A 24802-nucleotide genomic window follows, 5' to 3' on the forward strand; every position below is an offset into this window, starting at 1 on the left:
ATTGCATTTTAATGTTCTAGATGTAGGTTTCAATTTAGTAAATGGAAGTTAATTTGGAAAATCCCCAGTTATACGTAACCACATCTGGATAAGATTGCTTGGAGTGCGTTTCATATTCCCAGCCTCTGTGGTCTACATATTCCTATGTTTAAACTATAGCTTCAAAATAAACAAAAACAGCCATGTAAAACTTTCCTATTTTTCTAGTTTAAAGTAGCAGATGGATTAATCAGACACAGAAATATTTGTAAATACCTGCAGTGGACCTTAAAGATGTACAGTGAAACACCAAGCTTTAAGACTGTTCCTTGAAGACCAGGCACATAGAAATCACAGAGAAACAACTAGTTATGCAGCAAAAAATTTAAGGAAATGGATATTTGCACATAGAAAGAGAATCCAATTTATGAGAACACTAGGAAAAACGACAAAAGATGACAGTCTTACATGGCCAGGAAAAAATCAAAATTTCAATGTCTGAATTTCTCAGTCAGTTTCACCAAGGAGTAGACACTCCCTTCTACAGTAATGGGATAAATAATGTCACTGTTCACTCTCATTTAGTCATTTTCTTTGTTTTTAGTTTTGCTTTTAGTTTTGGGGGGTTTTTCTGAGAAAAACTTTGGAAGTTTTTACCAAACATAATAGAATTTAAAATATGTTAAGATATTTTTAAGTAAATGAAAAGTAAAGTCACAGACTGGGAGAAAATATTTGCAATGAAAACAGCTGACAAGGGTCTCACATTCAGACCTTGACTTTTAAAAATACACAAAGATTTGAACAGATAGTTTACAGAAGAAGATATATGAATGGCCAACAAGCCCAAGAAAGGATGTGTAACGTCATCATTTATCAGGGAAATGAGAATTGAAATCACAAGATACCACTACCTTCCATTAGATTACTAAATTTGAGGGTGGAGAGGGTTCCAGTGAGGGTAGAGAGAAGTAGAACTCTCATACATTACTGGTAGGAAAGAAAAATGGTAGAACCACTCTCCAAAATAGTTCAGCCGTCTCATATAAGGTTATACATACGCTTTCATATGATCCAGAAATTTTACTCTTAGCAAATTAACCAAGATTAATTAAAATATACATCTATTCAAACTATATTATGTCTTACATGTATGTTCATAACAGCTTTACTTATAATTGTCCCCAATCAGAGAACAACATAAATATCCATCAACAGGTGAATCGATAAACAAATTTTGGCATATCCATACATTGGAATACTATTTAGCAATAAAACAAAATAAATCAAAGAAAAAAACTATAGATATGTTCAACAAGATTCAATATATCAGTATCATTTAAGCTCTGGATGCATCTCAGCAACATTATGCTAAACAAAAGAAGCCAGACACAAAATAGCCTATAGTCTGATTCCATTCACATACTACTTTAGAAACAAATAAAAAACAAATCATTGGTTGCCCAGAACAGAGGTGAAACAGCAGGTAATAGAAATCTGTATCTTGACTGTTATGGTTTGTTAAAACTCACCAAACCATACACTTAAAATAGTGCGTTTCATTGTATGTAATGTATAAATATTTAAGATAATAATTTTTTAAAAAGTGTTTGGCTTGAACAACTAGAAGGTTGGACTGTGTGGAGCTGGAATATGAAACACTTCACCAGGGAGATTTTTTTTATGAGAAAGAAAAAAATTACATTTCAGACACAGTAATCTTGAAACATCTTTTGATATCCAAGTGCATATGACGGGAAAGCACTTGGATATTTCAGTCTTAACTTCAGGAGAGATGTCTATTGAGAAACTTAAATTTGAGAGTTTACAGTGTATCAATGGTATTTAAAGCCAGGATAGCAAATTAAATGTCTGAGCCCTGGAGTAACCATATCTAAATATATACATTGACTAATTATAAATATTATGCCATATTTATACTGACTGGTTCTGGTCCATTTATTCAAAGGTAGCTTCTGTGCCATGTAAGTTGACGCCTTCAGACGTCAGAAGACGTCTGGTCAGAAGACCCAGACGCCTTCAGAACCTGTGAATGGCATGTATACTATTTCTAAAGCATGTCCCTAGTGTGACTTTCTAATTCCATCCATCCCTCATTAAACTCTGAATACTTATTAAATTATACCCCCAAGCACAGATGGTATTTGCTTTGGGACAAGTTTTATTAGGTATGGCTTTTCCAATTTTTCTGAATTTCTGAATTTTCCTATTTAATGGCTTTAGGGTCCTTCTAGTATCTTCTAGCAATTCAGCTAGCCTCTTAGCTAGCCACTCAACCAAATCCACTGTTGACCACTTTATTTCAAGTAAAATGTAAAATTATGTTAATTCTTCTATATTTATAGAATCATTAATAGTGTAAAAGAAAACATGTACTCTGCTGGATATTTTTGGTTCATCCCAGCAGATGCTGTCTTTAGCTCTCTACCTGGCTTTTTCTTGTGAGGATGGCCGGTATAGATATGAAAGAGCTCCCCAGACCTCTAGTTTCCCAAATATGATTAGAGAGAAGGAAGAGAGTGAGTGACTTCCTTCTGGAGGCCAGATTCAGGAAGGCTGTATCCCTCCACTGAAGGTCATTGAGCCTCTCAAGGTCTTCAGTACATGATGCTCTCTTTCTATTCCCTCAGTTCTATAGATGACAACAGACTCATGGTTACTAGATGTATACGTAGCAGGATTCTTCAGCACCCCATATTTATAAGTTTTTCATTAAGCTCTCCCCAAACTATCCTACTCTGAAAATGGCCACTAGGACCCTGATTGAAACAAATTGTTCTTTTGTGACATATCTGTGACATGAAAAGAAAAATTTCCCTGGAGAAATAGTTGATTCCAGGACTGATGCAGGGAAAGTATAAAATGAGCTGAGAGCACCTTGCAGTGCTAAAATAAAAAGTTTATTTAAGGAAGAAGCTTACTGTTTAATTTTAACAACTTCTTGCTTAACCAAAGACAATGTCATCATAAAAAAAGAAATATCATAAATCACTTTAAAATCATTTGGAATCTCAAATTTTAATTACTAGCATATGACATAACTGGGAAAGTATTTGCAACTCATATCTCAGGCAAGGGGATAACAATAAATATGTAAACATCTCCAAAAAAAAAAACAAAAGAAAAAAAACTAACAGTTTGACAAGAAAATAGATACGATAAACAGATTTATCCAGAAAAATAAATTAAAATGACCACCAACATAGGATAAGGTGAATATCTCACTCATTGAGAGAAATACAAATTTAAACCACACTAAGATACATGGCAAACTGAAAGAGCTCCCAACAGCCACTAGCTATCTTACTATCAGATGGGCAAAAATTTAAACTCAAGACAACATGCTGTTGATGAGGCTGTAGGCAAATAGGTATTCTCCTACACTTGTTAGAAATGCAAAACAGAGGGGAATTTGGCTATCTATGGCAAAATAACATATGTATTTATTCTTTAATACCAAAATCCTAGCTATAAAGATAGCACTGGCCAAAATATTGTTAGACTGATTCCCTAGGTATATATGATAACAATATTTGTAATAACAAAAGATTAAAAACAACTCAAATATACATCAATAAAGGGACTGAATGAATACACCATGCTAAACACCCAGAATATAATATTATGCAACATACAAATGAATGGGAATAAAATCTATGTACAATATCGCATGAACTCTGGGTTATGTTTTTAAATCCTGAAAACCAAGGAACAGACCAGTACATATAGTATGATGCCTTTAGTGTAAACAAGCAGGAGGAATATAAATTTACACATGTATCTTTATACACACACACACACACACACACACACACTCACACACACGGAAAAGTAAAGGACACCTTTTAATGTTTTAAACTTTGACATCATATGTTTCACATGATCAAAAAAAAGAAAACCTAACAAAGGTTCAATTATTTCAATTGGTCAGCCCACAACCTTCATTCTGAAAGATTAAAGATCAGTATGCTAGCAAAAAGCAAAATATCACCTATGTTAAAATTGTCAGCGTAAGAATATAACTCTATTTTCCCATGTTCCCAAACAGCATCTTTTTTTTTTTTTTTTTTTCCAACGTTTATTTATTTTTGGGACAGAGAGAGACAGAGCATGAACGGGGGAGGGGCAGAGAGAGAGGGAGACACAGAATCGGAAACAGGCTCCAGGCTCTGAGCCATCAGCCCAGAGCCCGACGCGGGGCTCGAACTCACGGACCGTGAGATCGTGACCTGGCTGAAGTAGGATGCTTAACCGACTGCGCCACCCAGGCGCCCCCAGCATCTTTTTTTTTTTACTAAGAAATTAGTGAAAAATTTTAAATCCCTTTACTGACCTCTTAGTTGATATTCAAATTTGATTTTTAAATAAACTATACTTCATGATTATTCTTAGGCATGTACTTACAGGTAAAAGAAATGAGGTATGAAGAGAGAATACTGAACTAGAATTCAGAAACTCAAGTTCTAGCCCAGGATCTGCCTCTTAAACATATGGATAATTTTAATCAAGTCATTAAACCTCTCAGACCCTTCATTTTTCCTCATTTGTAAGACTGAGAAATTAAAATGCAAGCAAATGGCCATGCTTTGTCATTCTCATTAATATGTCTTATGTTACTTTTTTTCCCCATAAGAAACTGTTTTTTTTCCAAAGTAATTGACCCTCAAATTTCATATATGAGGACCTGAAAAATAATTGTAACCTGGGAAACAGAGCATCTCCATCTTTGACTACAAAATAATACCCCATTTGTGTCCATGCAAGAAAGTATAGTATCGATTGATGCTTACCGCTGGTTCTTCACTGATGAGAAAGCTGGTCTCTCTGCTGCTCAGGGACTGCTAACAGTACCATGGGTAAGATATAATGCCATTAATAATAATGCAAGTGGGGAGCATATAACTTTCAACAACAAAAATCCTAGGTTCTCAACATACAAATACTAAACCTGCAATTCAGAGGACTTACAAAACATTTGAAAGTGAATGCAAAACTGTGGGTATATATGTGTATACATGTGCATGTGTGTTCATGCTCACGTGTGCTTGCATGTGTGTGTGTGTGCGTGTGTGTGTGTGTGTGTATGGAGAGAGACAGCCTGAGAGAGAATGAAACTTTTGGAGGTAGTTTTATCAAATCATAAAAAAAAAATCTTAGATGCAAGAAATGGTTAAGAACTACTACATACAGAGAAATAACAAGGTACACCACTGTTTTAAGGATACGGAGCCCTGAACAGGACCACAATGAAAGGTAGAATCAATTGGCTATTTTAGGCCTTTCAGCATTTGTTTGGAATTATTAAAGTGAATACTTTAGGAAACGCAACACCAGAATTTCTAAGGATCTGTACTTACAACCCAAGAGAAAAGCCATCATGCATGGATATAAAGACACACAAAACACCTGTAATTAAAGCAATAGCGATGCCTCCCTTGGCATATGGTGGATTTTAAATCCTCATGTTCCACGACAGATTGCACACCACAGCACGTGCTCCTGAGACCGCTCCCCATCACTTCTCAGCAGTCTCTAGTGATTGGTAGAGCAGGGTGGCCTGGAGAGGCAGTAGCCAGCAAAAATGACCTGAAACTCATGTCTAGACTGAGAATTCATTTACCTGGCTCTTGGAAAATCACAAACAGCATCTCATTTATACCCAGGTGATGTTGGGCAGACCAGTTCTGAAAACAGGAGATATAAAGTACTATCGACATAGTTTTGAAAAATAACTGGGTTTTGCTGTTTATTTTTTAAATTTCTTTTAATGTTCATTTATTTTTGAAGGACAGAGAGACAGAGCATGAATGGGGGGGGGGCGGGGAGGAGGGAAGGCGGGCAGAGAGAGAGGGAGACACAGAATCCAAAGCAGGACACAGGCTCTGAGCTGTCGGCACAGAGCCCAACGTGGGGCGCAAACTCACAAGCTGTGAGATCATGACCTGAGCTGAAGTTGGACGTCCAGCTGACTGAGCCACCCAGGCTCCCCTTGCTGTTTCTTTATAATGCCACAGATATAGGATGTGCAAATATTTTCTCCAGGTCTATAGCTTGTCTAGCTTGTCTGCTCCTCTTAACAGGATCTTTCATAGATCAAAAGTTCTTAAATTTTAAAAAGTCCAATTTATCTATTTTTCTTTTATGGATCATGCTTTTGTGTCATGTCTAATAACTCTTCACTAAGACCTACTTTCCAAAGGTTTTCTCCTATGTTTTTCTTCAAAAAGTTTTGGGCGCCTGGGTGGCTCAGTCAGTTAAGCTTCTGACTCAGGCTCAGGTCATGATCTTGCAGTTTGTGAGCTTGAGCCCCGCCATCAGGCTCTGTGCCGACAGTTCAGAGCCTGGGTCCTGCTTCAGATTCTGTGTCTCCCTCTCTCTCTGCCCTCCCTCACCTGCACTCTGTCTCTCTCTCTCTCTCTCTTAAAAATAAATTCTCCTAAAATTGAATCAATTCCCCTTTCACTTGTTGCTTTCCAACAAAAGTAAAGTTTATATAGAATCAGAACTAAAAATTAAAACATATGGTATTTCTAAAATACTGTAACTTAAAGTTAATTGAATACATTTCTCAGTGTGTCAAGCCAAACGTAAAGCCTTAAAAATTTAAGCAAAATTGTTTCAAATGAAGACCTATCCAAGGTTGAAGGCATGGAAGCAATATCATTGCTTTTTAAATGTGCAAAGGGAAGGACACCCAGGTGGCTCAGTTGGTTAAGCGTCCGGTTTCAGCTCAGGTCATAATCTCGCGGCTCATGAGTTTGAGCCCCACATCGGGCTCTGTGCTGACAGCTCAGAGCCTGGAGCCTGCTTTGGATTCTGTGTCTCCCTCTCTCTCTGACCCTCCCCTGCTCACTCGCTCTCTCTCAAAAATAAATAAACATTTAAAAAAATGTGCAAAGGGTTAGGGAATAGAACAAATATGACTTGATGAAATTGTTTTTCTCTTATAGAAGTTTAGGGTATATATAAATATGAAAGACACATAGAAAAGCAAAGAATATGAACCGTAGTTGAAGTTAACTTGAGCAATACATATAGAGATCTGTGAGGAGTATATTACTATTACGTCGATGTGAACAAAATGAAAATGACAACGTTTTATCATTTGAACTGAATCAGTCAATCTCATACAATAACTTTCTTCCGTCTACTCCAAAGACACACAAACTTTAACTTTTCACGTTGTTTTTTACACAGTTACCTTGATTCACTTATTCATTTAATGAATACATACTCTGTACCACATTACATCACTCTAGTTGTGGAGATTCTGCTTTATGACACTGGTTTTCAAACTTTAGGAGCAAAAAAAATCACCTGGGGTGTTATTTTTAAATCATGACTCCATAACCTTATTCCCCAACAATGCGATTAAGTGTGTCAGGTTGGGCCCAGGAGTCTGCATTTTTAAGAAACTTTTCATGTAATTGTCATTCAGGCAGTCTACAAATTGCATTGTAAAAATTACTGGACTAAATGATTTTCATTGCCCCCTTGGTTCTCAGAGTCTATTTCTCTCAGTATTTTGGTCACAGGTTTTAAAGGAATCCAAGAGCTTCTGGGAATCTTAAGCAACCAGCTTACCCAGCCAGTCTATCCAGCCAGCTAGGACGGGCCAACCTATTCTGGTGGGTTTTGTTTCCCAGGGTGGGAATTTCAGTCATTCCTAAAAAACTACTTTTAAAGAATTTTTTTCTATCCGGCTGGTCACCTGTAACCTGATTCAAGGAAATCTACCTCTGTGACTAGTGTTGTGCCACCTGGAGACCTACCAGAAAGATTATTTGATCCAAAATATCTTTAGAATGCTTACTCTCTGTATACAAGAAATCTAAAATTTTAGTAACTTTTACTAAATAAGGCCTTTAGTTAAGAGAATTTTTTTTATTTTTATAAGTTGTATTTAATTTTATTATTTATTATTTCATTTAATATATTTTGTTGAGTTGAGTCACTTGAAGTAATAAGTACTCATCACATACTAGTAATGGTAACATCAAAGACTATCACATATCCTCCCTGCATCATCCTCTAGCAAAGTTTTGAGCCCAGTACTATTCTCTTGCACAGCAAGACTCAGCATATCTGAGTTTGTTCACAGGGAGCCTCAAAACAAATTCATACTTCTATTTGCCCCCTTATCATACCTAGCAAGATAGAATATTAAATCTGCATGAAACTTGGAATTTGTTTTCTTTACCAAAAACATGAATACATCAGAAGACAAAATAAAGTTAATAGAGTATGAGTAAATAACTGAAGTACAAAGACGTAAGTATTCATACAAAGTACATTCCTAACCTTGTCTCAATTTTTTGTGCTGACTTATAGGAAACTAATACATATACATTTGACTTACCTCATTCATTCCGAAAATATATTCTGCTTCTCTATTGGACATTCTCTCTAAATTAAATAAGAAAGAAAAAAAAAAAACATGTCAGAATGGCCAATTGATCAGAACAGGTTAAAAGTCTGCATGAAGAGAAAATAGAAATTCTAAAATGAAACCAAAAATTTCAAGAAAAAATACGGGAAGGTCTTAGAGGCCCTTCCTGGAGCTAAGTTGTTCAAAATGGCTGCCAGTGGAAGTCGGCACCAAAAACTGTCTATGATGTAGGGGAAAAGCAAATACTGATGTGTAGGATATAATCTCCCCCACTAAGAAATAAAATTAACCCTGACAAATGCAGTTATTAATCCATAGCCATGAAACTGCAGAGAGGAAGACATCCAAGAGGGATATCCATGGTTACATCTTAGTTCTCACTGTGTGAGATTTAATATTCTGTCAGCATGTTTTCTTGGAACTGAACCAAACTGTCTGCAAGGAAAGCACTAACAAACAGGCACTACCAGTTCTAAATAGGCCAAATTACTTTCCTCACACACAAGCATCTCCGTGATAGCTATCTGTTGAGTCATTTGGACTAAAATACATCTTCAAATAAGTTTCTGACACTACAAAAAGTTAAACATAGAAGATTCTTATTCTCCATTGCCTCCGACATGGAAAAACACTGAGAAATATTTCTCCAGTCAAAAACTTCCCATATAAAAACATTTCTTTGGAGAAAATCACAGCGGGAGTGAAATAAAGAACCATCCACACTAATTGTAATTTTAGGAAATGTTAGAACATATGCTGAAAATATAGAAAATATAAACCTGCCATTCATATAGCTTTTTCTTTTCCTTTCTTTTTTCCTTTCTTTCTTTATTCCTTCCTTCCTTTCTTTTTTGCTGTTCTTTCCCCACTTTTTTTATTGTGGTAAAATACACATAACATAAACTTGACCATCCTAACCATTTTTAAGTGCACAGTTGAAAGGTATCAAATACAGTCATAATATTGAGCAAACATCACCACCATCTATCTCCAGAACTCTTACGTCTCATAAAGCTGAAGCACAATACTCATTAACTCCTCATTCTCCTCTCCTCCAGTCTGAGGCAACCACCATTCTACTTTGTGTCTCTATAATTTTTGACTCCTGTATGTACCTCATATAAGTGGAATCATACAGTGTTTGTCATTGTGTGAGTGGCTTACTTCACATAGCATAATGTCTTCAAGGTTCATCAGTATTGTACCATATGTCGTACTTTTTAAGGCTGCATAATATTCTATTGTACATGTATACCACGTTATATTTATCCATTCATATGTTAATGAACACTTGGGTTACTTTCACATTTTAGCTATTGTGAATTATGCTGCTATCAATATGGCTATAAAAATTTCTCTTCAAGACCCTCCTTTCAACTATTTGGGGTACATACCTAAAAGTGGAATTGCTGGACCATCTGGTAATTCTATTTTTAATTTTCTGAGGCACTGCCATATTGTGTTCCACAGCAGCTATACCATTATACACTCTCACCAACAGTGCACAAGGATTCCAATTACTCCACATCCTCACCAACTCTTGGTGTTTGGGGTTTTTGACGGTAGCCATTTTAATGGGTTTGAGGTGGTATCTCATTTTAGTTTTGACTTGCATTTACCCAATGACTGTGTTGTTGAACATCTTTTCAGCTTCTTATTGGTCATTTTTATATCTTCTTAGAGAAATGTCTATCCAAGTCCCTTGCCCATTTTTTAATCAGATTTTTTTTTATTGTTGAGTTTTGGGAGTTCTCTAAATATGCTGGATCACATATATGATTTGGAAACATTTTATCCCATTCTGTGGTTTGCCTTTTAACTCTGTTTATGTTGCTTTTGATGTACATTTTTAAATATTCATGAGGTCATTTTGTCTACTTTTATTGTTTTACATGTGTATTTGGTGTCATATCCAAGGAACCACTGCCAAATCTAACATCATGAACCTGTTGCTCTGTGTTTTCTTCTAAGAAGTTGATAGTTTCAGTCTTACATTTAGGTCTTTGATCCATTTTGAGTTAATTTTTGTATATGGTGGTAGGTAAGGGTCCGATTTCATTCTTTTGGCATGTGGGTATCCAAATTTCCCAGCACCATTTGTTGAAAAGACTGTCCTTTCCCCCATTGAATGGTCTTGGTGCCCTTGTAAAGAAGTCACTTGACCATATATGTGAAGGTTTATTTCTGGACTCTCCCTTCTAGTCCATTGGTTTATATGTCTGTCTCCATTCCAGTACTCCACGGTTTCAATTACTGCAGCTTTGTAATAAGTTTTGAAATCAGGAAGTGTAAGTCCTCAGCTTGGTTCTTCTGTTTTAAGATTGATCGTCTATTCAGCAGTCCCTCAAGAGTTCATATGAATTTTAGGATGGGTTTTTTCTATTTCTGCAAAAAACATCATTGGAATTTTGATAGAGGCTGCATTGAATCTATACATCACTTTGGGTAGTATGGAGATCTTAACAGTATTGTCTTCCAATCTATAAATATGGGGTATGTTTTCATTTAAATGTTGTGTTTTTATTTTTTTTCAGCCATGTTTTGTAGTTTTATTTGTACAAGTCTTTCACATCCTTGGCTAATTTTTAAATATCTTATTCTTTATTTTTAAGTTTTATCTTAATTCCAGTTAGTTAACCTATGGTGTTATATTAGTTTCAGGTGTACAATATAGTAATTCAACAGTTCTATACATCACCCAGCGCTCATCACAATAAGCGCACTCCTAGATTAAAGACCTAAATGTGAGACATGAAACCATAAAAATCCTAGAAGAGAACACAGGCAGTAACTTGCTTGACATTAGCCATAGCAACCTTTTTCTAGATATGTCTCTTATTCTATAAATAGAATTGTTTTCTCAATTTCCTTTCAGAGTGTTCATTGTTAGTGTGTAAAAATGCAACTGGTTTTTGTATTCTACTTTAATGAATGCATTTATAGATTCTAAAGGTTTTTTTTACTGGACTTTTTAGGTTTTCCTACATAAAAGATCATATCATCTGTTAATAAAGATATTTAATTCTTGTTTTCCAATGGGGATGCCTTTTATTTCTTTTTCTTGCCCAAGTAGTTTGGCTAGAACTCCCAGTATTATTTTTAATAGAAGGGGTAAAAGTGGATATCCTTGGTAAATAACAATAGCCGTAACTCATATAAATAAAAGTTATTTGAGGTTCTTAATAATTGTTTAAAGTATAGAGAAGTCCTGAGATAAAAAAAAAAAAAAAGTTTGAGAAGTACCACCTTACACATAAACAATAGAAATACATGCATTCTGGGGATGTACAAGAGTGTTCATAAAAGTATTGCTGGGAATAACCAGGAAACCGAAATCATCTCAAATACCCACAAACAGTAAAATGGATACATATAATGTAGTATAATAATACCACATATTAAACTTAGCAACAAAGTTAAATGAATTTCAATTACATGCAAAAATATGGATAAATCTCCAAAGAATATTATTTACCAAAAACAAAACAAAAACAAGAAGAAACTTTAATACTTCACTTACATAAAGTTAATTATGCAAAACCAAAATATGTTACTTAGGAATCGATACTTAAAGGTAGTTACTGTTTGGAGATAATTCTCCTTTGGTCTCTCACGTTTCTGTACATCTTGCAAGTGAGACACTGACTGCAAATCTTTTCAAGGATCTTGGTTGTGTGAACACCCTTGGAAGATCTCGAGTCTCCTTCTGTAGCAAAAGGCAGGTTTGCACACAGTCTAGGAATATCAGAGTAATGTCTTCCTCCAGAGCAAATGGAAGGCATAATTGCTGACCAATATAAAAGACTCAAGTTCCTTAAGTTCAGATTGCTCTCCTGTATTGCAACCCACCACACACACAGGTATTATCTGGCCCTCTTTGCATTGAGTTGTGGCAACTTGGGTTCAAGAAACGGGCACAAATACTCCCACTCTGGCTGGCTACTCTTAATGCTGTGAGTAATACACTGTCCTTTGTCTTTGATCTATGTATCTTATGTCTTCTACCAGTATCCATGAAACTGTAAAAGGATATTCTGTTAACTACCAAGCACAGTAAAATCTCGGACCGTTTGCAGTTCTTGATATTGATCATTAATATAACAATGATAATAATGTGATAATGGTTAACATTTATTGATTCTCTATTGTTAAGAAGTTTGCAGTACTGTAGTGGAAGCAGACCAAAGCTTGAGATAAATGCTATAAACAGAGCTGGGGGTGGGGAAGTTTAGATATGAAGAAATCAGAAAATCTCTCTGAGGCAAGTAATACATACACTGAGATCTGAAAGTTGAGGGCACTCAATCCATGTGAGAATACACAAAGGCTGTAAGACAGGAACAGTTTTGAGGGGTTCAAAGAAATGAAAGCCAAGCTAGAGATGAGAAGGTAAATGGCAGAGTGACATGACATGATGTTGGAGAGGGATGGAGCTGGGGATAGTTTGTGGAAGACTTTGTATACCTGTTTTTGTTTTTGTTTTTTCTTTCCTAAATGAAACAGCAAGCCACAAAAAAGCTTTTAAGTCAGTTTTACATTTACATTTTCTGAAAAGCACTGGTCCCTCAGTGAAGAATGAGCTAAAAGGGAAGTGGTGGGGGGCAGGGAGGGGGGTGCCTGCTGGTTGGCTCAGCAGGTTAAGTGTCCAACTCTTGATTTCAGCAACAAAGGATCTCACAGTTCATGGGTTCAAGCCCAGTGTCAGGCTCTGAGCTCACTGAACACAGCCTGCTTCAGATCCTCTGTTTCCCTCTTTCTCGCCCTTCCTGGCGCTCTCTGTCTCTCTCTCTGTCTCTCTCTCTCTCTCTTACTCTCTCAAAAATAAATAAGCATTAGAAAAAAAATAGGAACCAAAGAAGAAAGAAAGGAAGAGGGAATGGAGCAAAGAGACATTGGGAGGCTGTGGCAGTGAACCACAAGGGAGATCTGGCTGTCTGGACTGCAGTGGGGGCAGTGCGTGTGAAGGAATGTCCATGGATTACTGATATCTGCGTAAACATTTGAAATAAACTGCTGTCAAATTTCAGATGTGCAAGTTGAGGGACAAAGACTGAGTGAGAACTCTCCTAGGCTTGAGCAGTTTGGGAAGATCCTATGTAAAAAAAATAGGTAGGATTACTAATGGTGGGCAAATACAGGAGAGGCTGCCACTGGCTGTCCTCAAGTATCCTTTCTCCTCCTTCCTCTTTACTAACAAAACCCTAATTAGGTGAAGTGATGTGCTCCAGCCAAAAACCAAAACACAAAACCAAACCAAACCAAAACAAAAACAAAAACACATTTCCCAGCCTTCCTTGCAACTGGAGAATAAGACATAAATTGAAAGCTTTCAAGTGTCATATAAATGGCATTGATGTCTATGTCATCAGGTTTGTGCAAGCATTTCAATGAGACAATTCATGTAAATGCTTCATGCAGCACTGAGGTCAGTCAATGTTAGTTATTTTTGATGATATTATTGTTGTTAGGATATATTCTATTGTTAATTTTCAAAACTTAAATTCTTTGAGGGGCACCTGGGAGGGCTCAGTTGGTTAAGGATCAGGCTCTTGTTTTCGGCTTGGGTTATGATCTCATGGTTCAGGAGTTGGAGCCCTGCATCAGGCTCCACACTGACAGTGCAGAGCCTGCTTGGGATTCTCTCTCTTTCTGCCTTTCTCCTGCTCATTCTCTCTCTCTTTCTCTCTCTCTTTCTCTCTCTTTCTCAAAATAAATAAACTTTAGAATTTTTTTAAACGTAAATTCTTTGAGATAAATTTGAAAGTGTCAGAATAAAGATGAAAGAATTTATTTTGTATTCAGATCTTTTTGTTGCAGGATCTGCGATTAAAAACTGGAATTAAGGGGCACCTGGGTGGCGCAGTCGGTTAAGTGTCCGACTTCAACCAGGTCACGATCTCACGGTCTGTGAGTTCGAGCCCCACGTCGGGCTCTGGGCTGATGGCTCAGAGCCTGGAGCCTGTTTCCGATTCTGTGTCTCCCTCTCTCTCTGCCCCTTGCCCGTTCATGCTCTGTCTCTCTCTGTCCCAAAAATAAATAAACGTTGAAAAAAAAAAAACCTGGAATTAAAACTGGATTAAAAAGTGGATTAAAAACTGAGCCTGGATGGCTCAGTTGGTTAAGTGTCTGACTTTGGCTCAGGTCATGATCTTGCAGTTCATGAGTTCAAGCCCCACGTCAGACCGTGCTGACAGCTCAGAGCCTGGAAACTGCTTTGGAGTCTGTGTCTCCCTCTCTCTGCCCCTCCCCTGCTTGCACTATGTCTCTCTTTCCCTTTCTCTCTCTCTCAAAGATAAATAAATGTTAAAAAATTAAAAAAAAAGAATTGTTAAAAGAAAGTTAATAGTCATTTTAAGCAAAGCAAAACTATGGCTAATAGCTATATTACTCAACTTTTCTGAGTGCAGGCTTTCTCATCTAAAAGACTATAAATAGAAGTAAAAATTACTTGAAAAATATAAAACATGGTCCAGTACCATCATCAAAGTGTTTTACCCATGAATACTGTCTACATTTACAACTCAAAACTGCACAATGTTGCAACCATCTCACTGGAATGTTGAATGTGAAGAAAACCAATCTTGCAAAGTCTTATAATGAGTACATAAAGAACAGGATTCTAAGGAATACACACTTTATCTCTCAATGTATGGCACTTGAATGCTGACTTAGGGGAGGCTTTTATTTTCTTGAGAACAAAAACAGTCATTATGCTGAAGAACTGTTCCAAATACGGGGTGAAGATGTGCACGCCTCAAGCTAGGATTATAGAGTATTTTATAATTCTGGTTTTGGAAAAACTGTAAGCACTAACCCTTCCTTCCCCTAATTATTTTTCCTGCATGTAGCTTAAAGAACATGTAGCACTGAAAGAACATTTGCAAATTGCTATCGGAGTTTGATGCAGTGTGTTTATTTGAGAATGTGGAAAGGGAGAAAATAGTTCCTCCATATTATCTCCTATCCCTACTAGTTCTTTCTTACCCTCTTCCCTTTCAACTTGCTGCCTCCTTTCCCTAGAACTAACAACTGTTTTCTTCCTTGGCTAACTACTCTTTCTTTTTCACACTGTATCACTTCTGACACCTTCCTTTCAATGTTGACCAGAAACCTCCTCATCAGCCTCCTACGTTAGCGTCCTGCTTTCATACCATCCTGAATAATGAAGCCCTCTCTGGGTCCCCAGCCCAAGAATATCACCCTTCAGGACAGGGCAAGGGCCCTCCCTCCCCACCCCCACTGCGGAGCACCAGGGTGGGACACACTTTGTAAATTCTATCCCTTTCTGAAAAGCAGAAAGATTTAGAAAAAATAGATGTATTTCCTCACACACTATGCTCCCCTTCACACATAGTGCTCACTAGCTCTCTCTATCTCTCTGACACACACGTGCACAATCAGATGCTTGCACATGTCAGAGATATAGACAAACTGTCACACTCGGTCACAGAGTATGAGGCTGGCATCGCTACACATAATCACCAAACCTCTGTCAAAACAGAAACGTATCTGAGGAGGCAAGATTTGAAGCCAACAACTTTAACGGCTTCTTGTCATTCCTCCAGCATCCTCTAAGCCCCATGGAAATGACTATACTCTTTCTGTGCACTAGAAACCAGAGATAGGAAGGGTTTAATACTGATTGCTATGGAGATCATAAAATGCGAGCTAAAAGTAAAGCCAGCCCAAAGACTGAGCTTTGAGTTTTCAACTGAAAGCAAGTTGCTAAGAATATATACTCCAACAAACCCTGAGCCCAAAAATAGCTCTTGTATTTACCAGATGATCTTCTCAGTTTACACCCCTTCCAGCAGCATAAAATAAAATACATGCAATCAAATAAATACCCACATTCCCAAAGGAAGGGTGGTTTAGTTAAATACAATGCTTAATGCAGTTGTAAAGATTCAAGACACTTTTCTTTCAACTGTAAAAGTGCCTTTTCCAATGCTAACCCCTTAAAGTGTCATTTCTCATGCTGAATGAGTCATAAATCAGCCTAAGAATGAATACTTCAAATCAAGACTTCCTTACAATGTCAACCAGTCAACAGTTCAACTTCAGCACTGATATTTTACTAGCAGTGTTTGTTTACACAATTATTTAAATATTCTGCTACACTTTGCCTTTACAATTTCCTTTTAAAAATCACTAGATAGTGGGAAAAGAGCTAACTGGAGAAGATTGCTTATGTGTTCAATATTGAAGAAAATAAACTGAGAAAACCTAACAAATCCTAGGAATACCTTGTTAACTATTACGTCTAAAAGGTAAAATGTTAGCATTCTCTCTCTGGGGAAAAAAAAAATCTCATCACATATAACTCAGCCATTTAACTTTCTCCTATTTACTCTTCAAAGACGATTTAGGAAATACATTAATAAGGAAGATCCAGGCTTACCTGTATCAGTAAATTTACTCAAAGAAATCCATTTATATTTTAAAACACGAAATTGAAAGTAGCTCCTAAAAATGGATGCTGTGGAACCCAGTCATTTTCAGCCTCCTTCAACCAACACTTCAGTTTTTGTAACTGTATCATTAAACTCCAGGAAGAAACATATATTTAGGATATTTAGAATGGCTTCTGAAAACCCCTTGGATTGCTGATGTTAAAAAATACCCCCTCCAGAAGACATGAATAGACACTTTTCCAAAGAAGACATCCAGATGGCTAATAGACACGAGAAAAGATGCTCAACGTCACTCATCATCAGGGAAATACAAATCAAAGCCACAATGAGATACCACCTCACACCGGTCAGAGTGGCTAAAATGAACAAATCAGGAGACTATGGATGCTGGAGAGGATGTGGAGAAACGGGAACCCTCTTGCACTGTTGGTTGGAATGCAAACTGGTACACCCACTCTGGAAAACAGTATGGAGGTTCCTCAAAAAATTAAAAATAGACCTACCCTATGACCCAGCAATAGCACTACTAGGCATTTACCCAAGGGATACAGGAGTGCTGATTCATAGGGGCACATGTACCCTAATGTTTATAGCAGCACTTTCAACAATAGCCAAATTATGGAAAGGGCCTAAATGTCCATCAACTGACGAATGGATAAAGATGTGGTATATATATACAATGGAATACTACTTGGCAATGAGAAAGAATGAAATCCTGCCATTGGTAGCAACATGAATGGAACTGGAAGGTATTATGCTGAGTGAAATAAGTCAGTCAGAGGACAGATATCATATGTTTTCACTCATATTGTGGATCTTGAGAAGCTTAACAGAAGACGGTGGGGGGTGGGGGAGGGAAACTAGTTACGAACAGAGAGGGAGGAGACAAACCACAAGAGACTCTTAAATACAGAGAACAAACTGAGGGTGGATGGGGGAGGGGAAGAGGGGAAAATGGGTGATGGGCATGGAGGAGGGCACCTGTTGGGATGAGCATTGGGTGTTGTATGTAAGCCAATTTGACAATACATTATATTTTAAAAATACACCGTCATTTTAATGCACTTTTCATTCAACTACAGTAATAACACAGGTCTCAGTAACGGGCAGTAAAACCAACACAGCAAAACAACTGACATATTGAAAAAACTTTTAGAAAACTAAGAGTCCTCTGAGTAGCCTCAGGCTTTACTCTCACCAGTACCCCGCTCCTCCCCTGTTTGGATGCTGGATCTATGAACAAATCGGGAACGGGAACTTGGGCTGGATGTGGTCATCACCCTCATCCATCAGATACATGGTGTTCCATATCAACCTCCTTTCCGCTACCTAGGCCCAAAACAGAGGCAAAGCTTCAATCACAGTAAGAGGGAATATAGACAAGTTACAAAGGTCTTTGCCAGGTAAAGGGAAAACAAATTAGTTTGGGAAAAGTTCTAAAATCTTCCTGAGATAGGGGCACCTGGGTGGCTCAGTCGGTTGACCGTCCGACTTCGGCCCAGGTCATGATCTCACAGTCTGTGGGTTCAAGCCCCACATCGGGCTCTGTGCTGACATCTCAGAGCCTGGAGCCTACTTCGGATTCTGTGTCTCCCTCTCTCTCTCTGCCCCTCCCCCACCCATGCTCTGTCTGTCTGTCTCTCTCTCTCTCTCTGTCAAAAATAAATAAACATTAAAAAAAATTTTTTTAATCTTCCTTAGATGGACGCAAGCTGCAATCTGACCTCACGGCTGAAGTTATACTAATTTAACTATACATTCTAGTAAGCAGAATTATCCGGTGACTAAATTAGATCACACTTCTAATATCTGAAAAAGAATAACGGTCAATGTCTGTAATGTCACACTGGTAGATTCTTTTTCTTCATTATGCACAGAAAGTTACATACTCCACATTTTTCCTTCCTCTCTTCCCTCAATGAGAAATACTATTTCTGTACCTTCTCATAACTCTACTTTAGAAGGACTGATTATAAAGAATTACTGAATGTTTCAAGTGGAAAAAAATCTATTAAGACCTTCAGATTATTGAAATTACAACTGAAAAGTAATTCTCGGCAACGGAGGAAACCATTAAGTATAGAAAAGGGCTTTTAATTTTAGACACCTAAAAGTCATTTCACTTTGTACACTGAACCACTCATTTTCACTAACAAATAAAACACTGTATCATTTAGCAGAGCCATTAGGCAAAGTTTAAAGTTTTCAATAGTCATATTTCCTTCTACCTTCAATTGTTTTTTAAGAAAGGGGGAATTGCTTTAAGTGACACCATCAAGAACAGGGAAAGACAACTCATAGAATGGGAGAAAATATTTGCAAATCATATATACAGAATATGTAAAGAACTCTTACAACGCAATAATAAGACAAATGATTTAACTTTTAAAATGAGCAAAGGACTTAAATGTGTATTTCACCAAAGAAGATATATGAATGGCCAATAAGCGGTGGGAAAGATATTTGATTGGGAAATCACTGGGAAAATGCAAGTCAAAACCACACAGATACCACTTCCAACCACTAGATGGCTATAAATAAAAAAGATAGACAATAACAAATGTTAGCAAGAATGTAGAGACACTGCAATATTTACATATTGTTGATTGCGATATAAAATGCCACAGACACTTGGAAAACAGTTTGGCAGTTTCTCAAAAGTGTTTAATATAAAGCTGCCATATGATCATGTAATTCCATTCCTAGGGATATACCCAAGAAAAACGAAAAGCCGTTCATACAAAAATCTGTACATGGATGTTCAGAGCAGCATTATTCGTGGCAGTGAAAACTGGCAACAACCCTTATGTCCACCAATTGATGACTGGATGAAATGTGGTTTATCTTTAACAATGGAGTATTAGGTGGCAATAAAAAGGAAGCATGCGAATTACAACACGGATGAACTTCAAAAACGTTACGGTAAGAGAAAGAAGACAGTTACCAAAGACCACATATTGTAGGAGTCAGTTTACAGGAAGTTTCCAGAATAGGTACATCTGCAGAGTAAATAAATTAGTAACTGCCTAGAGCTAAGGGTAGGCAATGGGGGTGTGACTGCTAAGGTTTCTATTTTATGGTGATGAAAATTACATCGTGGTGATGATTGCAAAACTCTGTAAATACACTAAAAGGCACTGAATTGCACACTTTAAACGGGTGACATGGTATCTAAAGTGTACCTCAATAAAGCTGTTTAGAAGAGAGAGGAGGATGCAGTAACGCGTTGCATTTCCTAGCGCCTCTCAAGACTGGATCATAAGACTACTTTGACCTTTTATCGCCTAAAAACACTGTTGCCATGTTTAAATCTAATACCACACAAGACATGAAAACAGAGTGTCGCGGAGGGAACTGGGTATCGCTGAGAGTCCTGGAGATAGTCCCAGAAACATACGTGCATTCTCAGGAACATGTGTGTACCAAAACAGACCCACAGAACATAGGTCTGTGCAACGGTCTTGGCAAACAATGAACAGACATTTCTCCACGGAACTAAAGATTGCATGAAAGCTGGTGAAACAGCAGCGTTCCCAGGTGCACCAGAATCCCAAGCTGATCGATCTTAGAGCCTGGCGCTCGCATAATTAACAGGGATCTCAAAGCTTGGCCAGTAATCGGCAAATGGAGAGAGGCAGAGGGACTCAGGGGCCAGCTCCCCCACCCATGGCACCGCCGTCACGCACCCCAAGCTGCGGCTCTCCGTGGGAGTCCGAGGCCGGAGCGCCTCAGCGCACGCGGCCAGCGCGCTCGCCTCGCTCCCTGCATTAGTCAACCGCTCGGCGGCGCACACAGGAGCGAGGGGGGCGGCCTCAGAACCGCAGGGGTCACAGGACACAGGTTCCCGGCTCGCGCGAGTAGCAGAGGAAACACAGCGCGCCGTCACCCAGCCACCCGCCGGGGCAGGGGCTGTTCATCTTGCAGCCCCTGTCTCGCGCAGAGCACGCCACCCCGAGAACGTCCCCGGGATCCAGGCCGCAGGGCCGCCAACGTCCCCCGGGGTCCCCGCGCCCGGGGCCGCCCTCCCCCCGCGCCACCGAGTCCGCCGGCTCCTACCTTCCTCCTGCACCATTTCCAGGACGTCTGGGTCGCCCATCTGCGCCAGCTCGTTAATGACACTGACCGAGGTGTGGCAGAGCGAGGACCACTGCGACTGGCGGCGAGGTTTGGGGGAGAGGCTGATTTGGATGGTGGGCGGCCGTCGTCGCTGCTCCGACAACCAGCGGGGGCAGGCTTCGCTCGTCTCCCCCTTCAAGACCACGTTCTTCTGGGTCTCCGCCTGCCTCCGCTCCTGCGGGAGGTTGGGCTTCTTCTCCAGCCGGTACTTACTCTCGACCTGCTTCGTGCCCTTGGCCCTGCGCTTCACCTTCCTCTCCCGGTGGCGCTCCCGGGAGCCCTCCCAGTACCCTCCCCGGAGCGTGCCGGACCCCGGGGCGCCCTGGCTCCCCGCCTGCTGCCGAGCCTCGCTTCTACTCCTGCTCTCCCCGGCCGGCCCCTCCCCGTCGGTCTGGTCCTGCTCTCCCCGCCCCTCTCCGCCCCTCCCGCCCTCCAGACCCGCCGCCACCCCTCCCTCGGGGGCCGCCCTTTCCCCGCCCCCTGGCCCGGCGGGCTCCCAGCCCGCCCGCCCCTCTCCTCTCCGGCCGCCCGGTACCCCCGGCTCCGGCTCCGGCTCCGCCGCCTCCTCGGGGCCCGCCGCCTCCCGGCTCTCCCGGCCGCTCGGCCCCATCAACAGGTCTTGCTGGTCCCATTCCACCCGGTTGTCCCAAGCCCGAGACGGCTGGCCTTCCCCCGCTGTCTCCTCCCCTCTCTCCAAACCCTCCTCCTCTGATCTCCGCCGAGCGGCCTGGTCCTCGTCCATCTGCCTAGCCTTCCGCCTTCCGCGGGTGGCACTCGGACGGAACCCCCTCCCAGTTGGGGAGTTATTTTTTGTCGGGTGAGAAAAAGCCCCCCTTCCTTAAGGCGACCCCTGCTTTAAGGCCGGCGCGTGGGCGTGTCTCCGAGGTTCCTGCAGCCTCCCCCTCCTGCCTCTGCCACCTGCCGCGGGGGTCTCAGCTTTTCTCCTGACCGGGCCTCCCTCCTGGGCGCCGAACCGGATCTCTCTCTAACAAATCTGGGGACAACTCATACATTTTTGGCCTGAGTTCGAATTCAAGCAATGCCTCTTAAAAGTTGAATGGCATTGGGCTAGTTTCTATAAGCTTTAGGTGCCTCGTCTTAAAAATAAGAACACAGCACCCACCACCCAGGGGTGTAGTGAGTATAGAGTGATGGCATACTGCACTAAAATCTCGCTGCTCTCAGAGAACTCACCCATATTACTTTGAGCCCTGCCTCTAAGTGTCCCTTAGTGCCTTGAGCAGAGTGAACGGTCCCACTCTTCACAGGCTCCTCTGAACTGGTTCTGTGTTGTTGAGACCCTTCCAACCGCCAGCTCCCCAACGTTGGGAGATGAGGTCAATTACTGTCTAAGATGGGGGAACAGATGAATGACAGTGTGCTGAGGGTGAAGCAGTGGTCTCAGCTGAAGGCCTTGACGGTGCTCAGGAGGTAGTGACTGAGTTTGGGGCAGGGATGCAGTGATTTAAGAATAAGGAGGAGATGACCAGGGAAGACTTGACCTTTCTTCATTTTTATGCTGTTTTTTGTTTTCCCCTTCCTATTGACATTTTGGAACTGAGAATTACCTTTTTCAGATGAGTAAACAGGCCTAGAAAATATTTTGGTGAAGGTCATGGTTAACTGTGGAACTAAAAACTGTCTTCTTTTTCTCCTTTTCTTTCTTTCTTTTTCTTTCTTTCTTCCTTCCTTCCTTCCTTCCTTCCTAGAGATCTCTATACCTTGCTATCTGTTCCGTATTTAAACTTCTAGGAGTACATCAGTGCTGGTCAAGCAATTTGAGACTGTAGGCAATTCCTTACTTGATATGCTTTGGAACTGTGTTTGAAATGTGAATGTATGTAACTCAAGCGATAGTCTTAAATGTGATTAAAATAAATCACTAGTTGTGATACAGTGTTTGGTTTTTCCGATTGAATATTAATCATTGTTTGATTCTAATAAGCTGTTTACAACATGATTTGTTTCATGTTCTTCCTGTATACCAGAACTCTGGTAGGTACTGTGGATATGTCATTGAACAGATGACTACAATCTTTGTTTTACATAGATTAAGCAAAAATACATGCAATAAAATTATTTTTCTATAATTTTATAAAATCATGTTTTATATTCCTTGGTTCTGTACCATATTGGAAGTGACATATATGAGCAGACATTTAATGTTGATGATTTTGCACAAAAGTAAATGGAATTTTTGATGGTATATTTGCTGATATTTTATCAACTTTCTGTAAACTTTGTTACCAAAAAGTTGAAGGCTTCTTTTGTTCCTTTGTAAAGGTCTGTATCTTACCCACAACTCTTGGAGCTCTTAAGGAATTTTCTCTGTATTCTTATCACTGAAATATTTTATGTTGCTTATCCATTTACAGTTTTAAGATCTGTTTATTTCCTCCATTGCTACATCCTGCATCTTTCAACAGAATCATCGACCATACATTTCCAGAATTATTTTCTGAATAATGAATACATGTTCTTCTAATGTAATTGAATATACAGTTAAGTATTGAGTTGAGATAAAAAAAATTTATCTTAAAAAAAAAACACTCTTTTTTAGCCCTCCAAATGAGTTCTCCCTTTGTTTCAAGATTATTTGGCCTTTGCTTCAGTGTTACTACAATCATCTGGTAGTGCCTTTTTAAAAAAAAAAAAAATTGCCCTTTGTTGATGAGCATTAAGGAGTGCACTTGTCATGATGATTAAAATAAAAATTTTTAAACATTGCCTTATGTTTCCTAGACTAAGGGTGGTATGCAAAAGTATTTAAATAATAATAGAAACATAGCTATAATGATATAAATGGTGACACTTTGAAAATCAAACTGTAAACTGGCAGATTGAAATAATTGCCAACTGAGAAGTAAAAGTATCAATGTGCTATGGGAAAGACACTTTAGGGGCACCTGGGTGGCTCAGTCGGGTGAGATTCCAACTCTGGATTTGGCTCTGGTCATGACCCCAGGACAGAGCCTCAAATTGGGCTCAGTGCTGAGTCTGGAGCCTGCTTGGGATCCTCTCTTTTTCCTCCCTCTGCCACTCATCCCAGCTCGTGCTCTCTCTCTCACTCTCTGAAATAATAAAAAAAAAAAAAAAAAAAAGGGAAGACACTTAAGGAGTGTCAGTATATAATGTGTGAAAGCCTGAGCTGTATGGAAGTTAAATGTATACACTTGAGCAACACCTGCATGTGAGTAATGTTTTATTTTAGCAACCTGATTGAGTAGATGGATCTAACTCTGAAGAGGACAAGTTCATGAGCTAGATTCTGGAGGCCAGAAGGGCCTTGAGAAGTCATCTGATGAATCCTCCACCCTCTATCCTCCTGGTATTCAAAGAAAGGACATGGGACCTCCAGTCAATATTCCAGATCAGTTGGCTTTCTTGATTTCTCCTCATATCAAGGCTCTATCTCCTAGCATTAGTTTCCTCCTTTGGGGTCTAATAGGCATTTATTATTTTTTAACCCCTAAAAATTTCATTCTCTCCATTTTCAGGTGACCCTGGAATGATGTGGGAGTTAGGGACACTGACCCCTGCACAGTCAAAAATCTGCATATAATTTTTGACTCCCCAGAACTTAACTACTGATAGCCTACTATTGACCAGAAGCCTGGTGATGACATAAACATTATATTTTGTATCATTACACTAAAGTAAGCTAGACAAAAGTTTGTTAAAATCATAAGGAAGAGAAAATGCATTTATAGTACTATACTGTATTTATAAAAAGATTACCGTGCAAAAGTAGATCAAACCTTTGGGGTTCAAGGATCAACTATTTTTAACATCACTACAATCCTCAAAAAATCCACACCATGCTTTAAGGTGTGGAGCTTTGAACCAGGAATCAACAGACATACATTCCATCCTTGTCGTTGTC

The 24802-nt window shown here is 39.4% G+C and overlaps 1 protein-coding gene across 6 annotated transcripts in view; it reads right to left on the reverse strand.

The window, feature by feature from the left end:
- The window catches only part of ANO5 (anoctamin 5), a 91952-nt gene extending 70598 nt beyond the window's left edge, over positions 1 to 21354 (reverse strand). Inside the window, exons 1-3 of one of the 6 annotated variants that reach the window (XM_040495618.1) lie at positions 20860 to 21354; positions 8360 to 8406; positions 4791 to 4838 (exon numbers count right to left, since the gene is read on the reverse strand). In XM_040495618.1, coding sequence (XP_040351552.1) covers positions 4791 to 4838; positions 8360 to 8406; positions 20860 to 20899 — 135 coding nt within the window. In that variant the 5' untranslated portion in view covers positions 20900 to 21354. Of the gene's footprint in view, positions 1 to 4790; positions 4842 to 8359; positions 8407 to 18001; positions 18252 to 20859 lie in introns of those variants that run through there. The other 5 variants (XM_040495617.1, XM_040495614.1, XM_040495612.1 and 2 more) reach the window with 5 other exon arrangements.
- Between the last annotated feature and the right edge of the window lie 3448 nt (positions 21355 to 24802).

The sequence above is a fragment of the Herpailurus yagouaroundi genome, unplaced genomic scaffold (assembly GCF_014898765.1).
Source record: "Herpailurus yagouaroundi ecotype Mexico unplaced genomic scaffold, PumYag 187, whole genome shotgun sequence".
In the NCBI taxonomy this organism is placed as follows: Eukaryota; Metazoa; Chordata; class Mammalia; order Carnivora; family Felidae; genus Herpailurus; species Herpailurus yagouaroundi.